The 12,789-nt window shown below is 40.5% G+C and overlaps 1 protein-coding gene across 2 annotated transcripts in view; it reads left to right on the top strand.

The window, feature by feature from the left end:
- Positions 1-8,408, top strand: part of VEGFC (vascular endothelial growth factor C) — a 108,838-nt gene extending 100,430 nt beyond the window's left edge. For both annotated transcript variants that reach the window (XM_027077050.2, XM_053216255.1), the window contains exons 5-7: positions 4,075-4,181; positions 4,487-4,820; positions 7,896-8,408. In XM_027077050.2, coding sequence (XP_026932851.1) covers positions 4,075-4,181; positions 4,487-4,820; positions 7,896-8,010 — 556 coding nt within the window. In that variant the 3' untranslated portion in view covers positions 8,011-8,408. The remainder of the gene's footprint in view (positions 1-4,074; positions 4,182-4,486; positions 4,821-7,895) is intronic.
- Positions 8,409-12,789: the final 4,381 nt, after the last annotated feature.

The following is a 12,789-nucleotide window of genomic DNA, read 5'->3' as shown; positions in this document are numbered from 1 at the left end:
TAGCAGGATTTCAAATTTCAACATTAAAATAGGTTAACATTGAAAAGTAGGAGTTACTTATTTTTGGCAAAGCTTCTAAAGTCATTTTTCTAGAAATTTAAGTTTTAAGAATATTAGGACTTAAAATATTTAGCTCACCTTTAGCAAAGCATAATTAGTAATATCAAGTTTACTTTAGCAAAAACACTTCAGGTGTAACATAATTGAAATTGTTATTCTGAAGACTATATTTTTACTCAACATGAATGTGCAAAGTCAAAATGCCTAGTGTGGCCAGATTATATGAAACCGTTCTGTAAAACTAGACAGTAGATACCTTGTTGTGACATTTTCAGAAATACATTCCTACATTGGTTTCTATACATGGTCCATATTTTTGAACTTATATTTTTAAGAATGTGAAATATTATAAAACTCTACTTTTTTCCTTACTTCATGGGAAACAGGAAATGTTTTATTTTCATATCTATTTAGGGTGCACAATCTTGTATACCTACTGAAAGTTCAGCACGGATACGTTAGCACACGCTCCTGCAGTTAAAGGACCCATTACTGACCAGTCTCACTTGGCTAGTGATGGGGATCTCTAGATCTCTGGATACTTCTTTCCATAAAAAATAAATAGCTTAGTCATGTGTTTATCAACTACTATAAGTAAAAAAAGAACTCATTTGACATTGCTACCATATTCACATATACACATGTGGCAGAGGGGGGAAGGTTGTATGTGTGAGGGTGTATACATGCATATTTATATATACATGTTTATATATGCATATTACATATATTACAAATATATATGCATATACATAAGTGGCATATAATTGCAGAAACCATCTTTATGGGTGCATTCTAGTAGTATTTTATTATATGTCATTCTTTTACATTAAGAATGCATTTCCCATCCCTTATAATTGATTTGTGATCCACTGGTGGATTACAGCTAACAGCTGGGAGAATGCTGGGTTTCGGTAATGGCAGTATAAATCACGTATTGGCAAAATGAAAATTCCGTTCTACTGCAACCACCACAGCGCTGTGCCCTCCTGATACCAAAATGGGAGTGTGTTACTTAACTCACGTATATGTCAAGAGTAGGGCAATACAGCCAAAATGGACTTCTCTTCACTTACAGAAGAGTAATCTGTAACCAAACATAGCTGCATCTTATTTGATGGAAGGGTACTAACACTTTGGAAAGGAGATAAAGGAAAAAACGATATTGTTTTAGAAAAGTGATACTGTCTAAATGTTATGTGGAACAATGGTTTGTGATTAACCAAGAAAATTCTAATGACAAAAATATGTGGTAAGTAGAGACTTGTTCTTGGGAATACATAAAATTATCGGAAAAGTACAATGCTCCCCAGGGGATATTGTTCACAAGAAAAGCAAGGTTTGGAACCACATGTAAGAGAGGCTGTCTTCTGTGTAACAGAATGGAGGAAAAGATATACATGCATGTACTTTTCCTTTATTTACAGAAAGAAACACTGAAAACAAAAAGCTACAAAAAGTATCAGCATGCTTAGGACGTGGGTCAGAATGAATCCTCTGAATATATATTTGCTCATAATTTTAACTGAAATCACATAAATGTTTCAAAAAATAAAATTATAAATAAAAAGGCATGTAGCATATAAGGCAAATATATTCTTATATATACTTTAGAAAATATAAAGATTGTTAGTAACAAAGATTTTAATGGAAGTTATTAGTATGAAGTCAAAGGGGTACATTTAAAACCCCAGTAATGTTACATTGTATTTGGACATAGCTCTGTGACTGTTTGTTTTTTCCTAAAAATATGTACATGTGTCTTTTACTTAAAATCAATAACCTATTTCCAAAAATATACATTGCAAACATATCTTTTATTGTTTTAAATGGGAAGAATTATAAAGTATTGTAGGGAAACCCCAAACATAACTAATCCCCTACAAAATAACTTAACTATCTGTAGGAAAAGGAACATCCTATCTTGATAGGATCTAAAATGCTCAAACGCTATTCCCTTGATCATCCAGCAGTTATCATAGTTGTTAACACACAGTTGCTTTATATGTGGTTACTTGGATTAGTTGCATGCTGAATGAGAAATTAATTAGCTTATGAGACAGGAAAGCAGATAGCACACAGCGTTCAAAGACGTGTTACAAATCAAAAAATTCAAGAAAACTTTCCATCACAGATGGTTTTTCATCAAGCTGGAGACATGACCCTTGAAGAAAGGCACAAGGAAGGAGGGGTAAGGGTAAGACAGTCATTGCCATTCGCAGTGCTGTGGGGAAGGTGTTTTAGGGAAACAATCATACCGAATGGAACCAGTAGAGATTTTATGGGTCTTGGGGCTCCTGTAGAGACTGCTGGGTGGGAGAGTTCCCATAAATTCTCAGAAGTGGTTGTCCAGGAAAAAGTGATTGCAAAATATAGATGTGCTTATACTGTTCAAAAATTCCTTTCTGTGGTGCTGTTCAAGACATCAGGCTGTCTTTTAACGAAAGATGTGTCATTACCTCATCACACAGTAGGCCTCTGAAACTTTTCTTAGCACCATCCAAAGCACATGTCCTGTTTGCTTACACTCAGTGGCCCTGTGAAGATGATGTTATGTTCTAACAGTTTGGAATGTAACCCAACACACTCCTATCACCTGTCGTTCACGATACTGAGTGTGGAAGATATAATTGTATAATTATTTCCCCTGCACCAACCTCAGCTGAACAATTAGGTAGTAAGAAATTTATATACACTCTAAGTTAGGATATTAGGAGCCAAGAGTCCTTCTATTGGGTAAACATTACCTACAGAGACATTCTATGGGATATACACGCATTTTCTAGTGCTGTGCCCCACAAAGGTCAGTGTAACCTGATGTCACTGAACGGACCTAATCCCAAATGCCATTTTCCAACAAGCAGCATTAGGGCCCCTTGAAAGAATGGCTGATTCTGGGGGTAGGGGGGAAATGGGGAAGATGAGCTTGTGACATCTGTTCATGCCAGAGAAGCTTCAAACTAGAGGGCTCATTTCATACAGGCGTCAACATGAAGGTGGCCCAGTTAGCCAACAGTGGGACAGCTGCAGCAAAAGAGCGCTTGGTGTACTTGACTGAAGCCCGTATATTCATAACTTTTACCGAAATAATGAGGATAGAAGAAAAGGAAGGAGAGAGGGAGGAAAACCTAGAACAGTAGCGTTAACAAGACTTCGATGCCTTTCTGGTGGAGTGTAGAGTGGAAATTTGTATTAACGGACACTTTATAGTTATAGGTATCTGTGTTTCAGAAACATCAGGAAAGGGGCACCTGGGTGGCTCAGTTGGTTGAGCATCTGACTTCAGCTCAGGTCATGATCTCACAGTCCGTGAGTTCAAGTCCTGCGTCGGGCTCTGCGCTGACAGCTCAGAGCCTGGAGACTGCTTGGGATTCTGTGTCTTCCTCTCTCTCTGCCCCTCCCCCACTCACACTCTGTCTCTTTCTCTCAAAACTGAATAGACGTTAAAAAATAAAATTAAAAAAAGAAAGGTCAGTAAAGGTAAATGTATGAAGATGTTTCCTATCGAATTATTTGAAAAAGCCAAAAGTAGGAAGCAATTTCATTAGCTACCAATCGGAGATTCATAGTACATCCATTTGATGGACTACTGTGTCACCACTAAACAGTGGATGTAACAGTACATGATGATGTAACCTATGAAGATATCCACAATATATTGTTTAGTGGAAGAAAGAAATTCCAGAGTGATAGAAGAGGCTTATTCCATTTGTACACAAGCTAAACCACTACGTGATTATACAAGTAAATGTACTTGCCTTAACCCGATAAAAGTCTGGAAGTGATACAAGACCACACCACCGAGAGTGGTCCCTGCTGGGCTTAGAATTTGGCCGCACATGGGAGTGAGGAGGGTAGTCTGAGAGGGAATATTCACATTTCACTTCATACATCCTTCTGTCATGGTAAAGCTTCTTCACAAGCATTCATTGGCTTTGTGATACGTCGGTAAGAATAGAGACGACCCCTTCTGCGTACCAGTTAGACTATTAATTCGTGTGTCTCTCTCTCCCCAAGGTGCCAGGCTGCAAACAAGACTTGCCCCACAAACTACATCTGGAATGATCACCTGTGCAGGTGCCTGGCTCAGCAAGATTTTATTTTTCCTTCTAATTCTGGGGAAGGTAAGCAGAATGATGTTTTAAAGACTAACTGCCAAGGGTCTCTATTTTGGTCAACAGATATGTTAATATTAAAAGCACATGTATGGTATTCAGATCATCTTGCTCTGAAATAAGTGACTACAAAACGGGCCATTTTCTACTTGACAGTGGGATTATTTTGAATTTCCTTGTAAAGGAACATACCCATGTTTGTGCACAACCCTTCAATGAAACACACGAAGACACTTTTAAATGCTTTTAATTGTTTCCCACCACACCCGGTGCTAAGTAAGGTATAGTAAAGATGTCTGACTGTATTTGTCTAGACTCTACAGATGGATCCCATGATATCTGTGGACCCAACAAGGAGCTTGATGAAGAGACGTGTCAGTGTGTCTGCAGAGGGGGGCTCCGGCCTTCCAGCTGTGGACCCCACAAAGAACTAGACAGAAACTCATGCCAGTGTGTCTGTAAAAACAAACTTTTACCCAACTCATGTGGGGCCAACAGAGAATTTGATGAAAACACGTGCCAGTGCATATGTAAAAGAACCTGTCCAAGAAGTCAGCCCCTAAACCCTGGAAAATGTGCCTGTGAGTGTACAGAAAATTCACAGAAATGCTTCTTAAAAGGAAAGAAATTTCAACATCAAACATGCAGGTAAGAAATCTTCATAAATCGTATTCACTTGTCTTACTGAGAATAGTTTTTCTCAACCAAAAGAGCAGTTGCTTTTTAGAATGAGACCAGTTAAGTTCTGGGAGGCGAATTCTGTTATTTTCTAACCAAGGTTAAACTTCCGCTGAGACCGTGTTTACTCCTGAGAAAAACAAGACAGGAGCCCTGGGAACCCAAACCAGATCCAAGCTCCGAACACGCGCTAATCCTTGTCCCAGAGGCTGAGGCTGTGATAGTGGTAGGGAGACAGAGGCACGGGACAGTCCCTTGACGAGCGTTTCTGGAACATCCGAACAACACTCAACTGCCCCCACCAAAAATTATGATGTCATCATAATGCAGGACACCTGTCCTCAGTGCAGAAACGTCTATGCAAAATATTCAAAGGACAGGATAGTGCCACTAATTGTAGAGTTGTATCGAGAAAGAATGACAGTTAAGCTGAATAGTGGAGTTAGAGAAATAAATCAATATATCGCTCAAGATTATTCAAGACTCATTCCTGAAACGTGGATTCTGCCCCCTTTTCCACCAAGAAAAAGAAAATGAGACCGTTGGACTCAGACCCTTCCAGGGTTGAGCTGCTTCCTCTTTAACCTGAGGGTGAGGTGGTCTGCATTTTAGCCAGATCGGTGTCTCCGGCATTTTCTTCAACCTTGCTCCACCAGACAGGCCTCTCTCCCGTACTTTTGACGTCGTCAACTACTTTTCTTTCCCCTCAGCTTATGAGCATTCCCAGACTTACATCTCATTAGCATCTTACTGGGATGCTGAGCGTATGTTAGCAGCGAAGCTCGGTCCTCTTCGAACTTGCACCAAGACCTAGGCACTTGGCAATTGTGTTCACCTCTTGCATCTGTCACATATTTAACCAGCTGTAATCGAGGTTATGCCCTGGCATTCCATGAGAAAGTTCTATGGAAGGTATCCGTAGACTCCACTGCCAAATTCAGTGGACACGTCGGTGTTCGTGTAACCTGTCCTTTGTGTACTTTTTCTCAAAGCTCCCCTCTTTGTCCTGGCTGACATAACATTTCACTCTCCTCGCTGCCCTTTCAGCTCTCAGACCGTCGGTTCGTCATCACCAACACTGGCTTCTCTTCTTCCGGCACACTCTTTAGAGATGGCAATAATGCCCTTGCAACAGCCAAGCACTCACATGACCTAAAACTTAAATTGGGGGGCTGGGGGAGACTCTTGGGAGGCTAGGTCGGTTAGGCGTCCGACTCTTGATCTCAGCTCCAGTCGTGATCTCATGGTTCTTGAGATCGAGTCCCATGTCAGGCTCTGTACTGACAGCATGGAGCCTGCTAGGGACTAGGAATTCATTCTCTCTCTCTCTCTCTCTCTCTCTGAGCCTGCTAGGGATTCATTCATTCCTCTTTCTCTCACTCTCTCAAAATAAACAAACATGTTTAAAAAATTCAATTTCACGTATCTACAATTTCCTACCTACATTAATGGTTACTACTTTTCCCAATAAGTAAAATTTCCATCTTTTTGATGCTCGTGAGGCTTGTGTTCCTGTTCTAATTTATGTCGCCGATGATCTGTCCACACTAACATTTTAGCTGCTGCATAAGGGAACTTCAGTGAATCTAGGTATCTCATGGATGACATTGTGTTCTTCCATTACTGTGTCAGAGTATCTTATAGGGATCTTGTGTTTCCTTTTTAGAATATCTTGAGCAACAACTGTATCCCAATTTTATCTGGGTATCTGCCTCCCAGAAGGATACTTCAAAAAGGCAGAATATTGTATATACTAAGTCTTACTACAGATTATTAACCATTTTGCACAGTGAACCCTTTTAAGAGACCGTACTATACTTGGAAAGCCTGATCTTATCTTTCCATAAGACTAAACCAGCCACCATACTTGTCTACAGAATTATTATATTAACCTAAGAGAAAAGATTTCCATCTTTGTAATTCTCCTAATAGTATACGTTGTTTCATGAAGACTTTCTGTTTACTGAAAGGCTGTGTTCATTTTTCTAAGGATATACTTCCAGGTGTATATGTATACATCGAAGCAAAAACATATAATATTTTGAAAATGTGGACACTCATTTCTTAATATGTATTCCAAAAGTGTCGGAGAGGGGCAGAGTATATATTTTTTGTCCACTGCCTTAATCATCAGCTTCCATTGATCATTGAGAATTGCATCTTTTTAGTAAAGGAATACCAGTAGTCCAACAATAATGCACTTGCACTTAGAGGAGAAAAAAAAAGTAACACTTGAACTAGATATGTTTTCCGGAGCACAAGAAATGACACTTCCAACTCACATGTGCAGGGTCTCTGTAGCGTGCTTTTGATCTCCCTGCCAGGCCACGCTGCCTTATGCCCTGGACGCCCATCCCGTTCTTGCACTGGACATGTCTCACACCCCCCAAGCTTCTTCAGAGGCAGCTCCCGTTCACTGGAGCAATAGGGCCTTTGGAGCATCTGTCCTTTCCCCACTGGAAGTCCAGGGTGGGAAGAGAGGGGGGCCCAGGGAAGCACCGTCCCTCTCCCCCTCCCCCAGACCGCCTTCTTCTCCCCTGGAGCCCAGGCGGAGAGGGACAGGGACCCCGTGGCACAGCCAGCTGCCTGCCAGGTGGAGAGAAACAAAGGGAGGGCGGGGCTCCCCACCGGGGCCCACGGTCATCCCTTCCAAGTCTGAGTTCCACACAAGCACCCAGACTCCTGGGGACTCCGCCACGCCTCTGGGCTCACACTCTATCTGCAGAACTTCAACACTCACTTTCCCGGTCTCTCTTTTATGCTCCTTTCATCCACAAAGCAGGGGACACTTCAAAAGAACCAGTGCTCACATCACCTCCCCCTCACATCTGTTCGAGCAGCAACACTGGTTTTAGGCTTTTGCGGTCCTCCTCGGTTTTCTAATTCTCAGCCTCCAACTTCAGAAAGACAGAAACCTAAGAACAGTCTATGATCACATGAGTAACTTTGTTCTCGTTTTAAATGCAGAAAAACAACTGCGTTTGTAGCATCGTGAATCCGTTGCGTTGGTCGTCAACACAAACGCTTTCCTCTCTGTTTTCCTAGTTGTTACAGAAGACCGTGTACGAATCGGCTGAAGCCTTGTGAACAAGGACTTACATTTAGTGAGGAAGTGTGTCGCTGTGTCCCTTCGTACTGGAAAAGACCACACGTGAACTAAGGCTGCGCTCTTTTCCAACTTGTCACCTGGCGATCTTGGAAGACCGTGTTGCCACGCTCGAACTGTCCATGAACAGAGAGACCTTTGTGGGACCCTGTGGACCAAGACAAGTCAGGGTTCGCTGGACTGTGTGGACAACTTTACAGAAATGGACTGGAGCTCACCTGCAAAAGACCTCTTTTCAATGACTGGTTTTCTACCAAGGACCAAACAGCTGAGGTGTTTCTCTTGTGATTTAAAAAAAAAAAAAAATAATAATGACTATATAATTTATTTCCACTAAAAAGATTGTTTCTGCATTCATTTTTATAGCAATAACAATTGGTAAAGCTCACTGTGATCAATATTTTTATATCATGCCAAATATGTTTAAAATAAAACGAAAGCTGTATTATAAACTGGTAAGTTCAGTCCATTACTATCTTACATGATGAGCAAAACTTGATGATATGAAAACGTGCCCCTCCCCCTGCCCTTTTTCCTTTCCTCTAACCAGACGTCAGATTTTGATGACTCTGAAAAAGCGTGATTCTAGAAAACAAAGTTTCAGAGAGACAACATTTGCTATTCCATTTTATTTAAATTCATCTCAATATATTTAATAATTATAAATACTGTAGCACGTGACACTTTTGAATTTATAACCAAGCGAGTCAATATGGAACATACTATTAGTTCGTCTGCTTAGTATGTCCCCGAGATGAAAGTTATGCCGTGCACTAGGATGATTCATTCAGACTCTTTGTGTGATTTAATATCCCTCAGTATGTATTAAAATGGCTTTAAAATATTTCACTCAAAAAGAATCTTTCCCGGATATTTGACTTCTTCTGACCAGCTCAAACACTTTGTGTAAGCTGAAATGCTCCTATCTAGCACGTTTAAAATACACTGGAGATCATGTTTAAATGCTCTTCTGTGTTAAAAAGGAAATATTTTCATAACACAATTGAAGTGTTTATTTCATCTTTTAAAAAAAAAATTTTAATGTTTATTTTTGAGACAGAGAGAGAGGGAGACACAGAATCCGAAGCAGGCTCCAGACTCTGAGCTGTCAGAACAGAGCTGACGCGGGGCTCGAACTCACAAACCGTGAGATCATGACCTGGGCCAAAGTCGGACGCTCAACTCACTGAGGCACCCAGGCGCACCATCATTTTTAAAAAGGCATTATGCTAAAATGCTTTTCTCTGGGAACAAATATTTTGGCTACGTAAATGTAACCAGATGAGTAGTTTGCATATGGACAGGATTATTTCCTGGTATGACATAGCTACAGCGATACAGAAAAATAATTAGTCCTGAAAGGAGAAGAAAATTCTATAGTTATATGAAGATAAGTCTCTTAAACCTTGCAAGTTTAACAAGAACATCTTTAAATGGTGTAGGCGACTGCTCAAAAGAGTAGTACTTGTGTTTTGCCATAAAATAATTTGCTTTCTTGAAAAATATTTAAACAGAGTGATGCCTTAGACATGCCCTCAGTGTTTTGAGTATTGACTTCTAAAATAATGTTGTCCACAGTGTTTGCAGAATTCCACTTACGTGCTGTGCATGACTTTAACATCTCATTTATAAATTAAGACTCTTCCTGTATTAGGGGAAGATGATCTTCTGAAATTCTCTCATTATACATTTATGACCATCTTCCTGTTGATTTGTGAGGACGGCTCAAGTCTTCAGGCAGAAAATACCTGTGTTGTACATTCAAAGTTCCAGCCAAGGTCTAGGGAACAGCAGAAAATGATGATAGTAAAAATACCAAAGAAAAAATGCTTACATTTGACAAAAGCTATAGTCTTATGAAGATCTCTCCACAAGCACAAATTCAGGGATGATTTTACCAAAGGAAAAGTGGAGTAATAAATAATATCTTTCCACCTGATGAGACGGTCCCCAGTGCGTAAAATCGTCACCGTCTGTGAAATTCAGCGGAGATTCACTTCAATCATTTTTCATCGCATTTGAGCCAAGAATGTAAGCAAACAAACATTATGTAATGTTATGGGAATCTGGTTAATCGTTTTTAGTTTACATTTAAAATGTATTGATTTTTTTAGCTAATTTAGGGGGGAAAGTGTATTCTAGGTTTCAAATTAACCCCCTGAGGCCACATAAAGAATATGAGAACCTGATACAATGGCCACTATCAGCTTTAAAAAAAATCTCAAGTATGTGTTGACAATTAGTTTCTCAGAATATATGGCTAAGCAACATTCTAAGGAACTCTAAAATCTCTAGTCTAAACTGGCACCACAAAATCTCAATTATTATAATTTAGTGACGTGAGATTTTTATCATCCACATAAAATTGTTTGCAAGCACGATTCAACAAAACGCTGAAACAAAATTACAGTGAGAATGCAAACTCTCCAGGAGCCTCAAGATACCAGCCCAGCCAAATCTCAAGGATAACGATGAGAAAATACTGGAAGCTTGCCGGGATACTTGATACATTCAAATCCTAAAGAGTTTATACAGAGAATTTTATGTCTAGAAACTAAATACTGCATTCTCAGTTTAAAAGACTAATGGGCCTGGCTGGCTCAGTCAGCAGAGCATGTGACTCTTGATCTCAGGGTTGTAAGTTCAAGCCCCATGTTGGCTGTAAAGATTATGTAAAAATAAAAAACCTTAGGGGGGAAAAAAAAGCGGTCGTGTAACATTTAGCTTCCAGATATTTTTTTGGAAGGGGGTTTTAATTTGCTAGCTGCTTGAGTGAAACCGATCCGTGATTAGACTTTCTAAAAATAACCTTTGTCTGCCACGTGCATATAACTCACACCGCAAGTTTGAGGGGTGACCCTCAGCGGCATTCACTGGCCTACCCAGAATACGCTTAAACACAAGGAGAAAGGGCCACACGCTTTCCACTCATCTCTTCCAGGGTCCCTGCTCCGATCAGGTGAGGCAGACACAGCAGGTGAGAGAGCTTATACTACAGCCTTGTATAGCTTGCTGCCCAAAGCATGCGACTCCTTACTTGGGTAACTTCGCATGTTCCCCAACCCAGTAGGTGCTGGGCAGAGAGCCGAACAAGGGTCTGTTGCCCTCACCTTACCTTTGTGACCACACTGTCCCACCCAGATCTGAGCCTTCACTGGCAGACTTTTCAAAGGATGTTTAGGGACTTTACCTCTTGAACCGCAAATGAGAAGGACATTAAAAAAAAAAAGTTATTTCACTCTGCTACAGTAGAAGAGTGTTAACTGATTTTTATAGAGATGGATTCTAGAAAGTTCTAAATAAATCCAATATGGTTTCTGAGGAAGGCACAGACTACACCCAGAGAACAATTGAAGGAAGTCAGTGACATGTTTTATAACATAATTCCCAGTTTCTCTGTTCATGTTGGAAGTTTTAGTGTATATTAAGAATATTTTTCAAGTGGGGAATAATTATCTGTTAATGAGTGGAACGGCAAATGAGGCCTGACGGCTTGAAGACATTTTTTTTAAACCCAAGCTTTCACAAAAAAATTGCTCACAACTCATCGGCTCTAAAAAGCATACAACAATGGAAGGAGTAGGGGATCGGGAATTATGCACCCGTTTTTTCATCTTGACTTTTCGGCTGTGCCCCTGAGCAAATCACCAAAACCCTCAGAGTCTCAACTTCTTACTCTATGGAAGGACAGAGCTGGGTGAAAATGGTGTATCAAATCTCACCTCTGAAGCTGCAAAGTTTGTACTAAACTACATGCAAAGGGGGGGAAAACACACAGAGAATGTTTTTAAGAAGTTCAAGGAAGCCCCATTTTTGAGATTAATGACCCCACTAAGAGGAAAAAAATTTTTTAATGTTTTTTAAAGTCTTCTTAAAATGTTGAGAAAGCCCTGTTCTTTGAAACCAGTGACATCAAGAGAACGATCATTTAAAAATGTTTTGTCTAAGAAATTATACGTGAAAACTCCTCTCCTTCTGCCTCTACTTCTTAAATGCTAACTAATTTAGACAGCCGACAGCATCGTTCTTCCTGATTTCTTACCAAAGGTGGTCACACAGAGACTCTGGAAAATTTCTTTCAAATGTTGGAAAGGGTAATTATCTTGAAAAAAACAAAAAACAAGCAACTTTCCCGAAGAAGGCAGAAAGGAACACTCCCCGGGCACCGTGTGCAAACCTCAATCAGGTGCCCATACGCTGTCTTTCATCCAGGCCAAGCCATTGCGGCACAGATGACGCTGAACGTTATAGCCATCTGGAGTTCTGGTGATCGGCTGTCATCAGGTATGGGGCCCGCACCATCAGGACCTGGCATCTACATGATCTGGAAGTACACATGCTAAAACGTTCAGATGCTACCCTGGGGCTCGCCCACCAGGGCTGATGACACATCGGGCTTGAAAGACACGACTGTCCACACAGACAGCAATCACGTCTTTCATTCGATAGCCACGACAATGAAATGCCATTAAGAACTTCCTTGAAATCCATCAAATGATAACTAGCTGCCTAAGAATTAGAAATGGTCTCAACCAGAAATAATTTCATAAATACTTTTAAAAATGTTTCCTGTATATTCAACACTACTTTAATTTTTTTTTTTTAACGTTTATTTATTTTTGAGACAGAGACAGAGCATGAACAGGGGAGGGGCAGAGAGAGAGGGAGACACAGAATCTGAACCAGGCTCTAGGCTCTGAGCGGTCAGCACAGAGCCCGATGCGGGGCTCGAACTCACGGACCGTGAGATCATGACCTGAGCCGAAGTCAGACACTTAACCGACTGAGCCACCCAGGCGCCCCTATTCAACACTACTTTAGAAGACTTTCTGA

Source organism: Acinonyx jubatus, chromosome B1 (assembly GCF_027475565.1).
Source record: "Acinonyx jubatus isolate Ajub_Pintada_27869175 chromosome B1, VMU_Ajub_asm_v1.0, whole genome shotgun sequence".
Classification (NCBI taxonomy): domain Eukaryota; kingdom Metazoa; phylum Chordata; class Mammalia; order Carnivora; family Felidae; genus Acinonyx; species Acinonyx jubatus.
The sequence above is the reverse complement of the archived record's forward strand: the minus strand, read 5'-3'. Positions and strand labels throughout refer to the sequence as shown.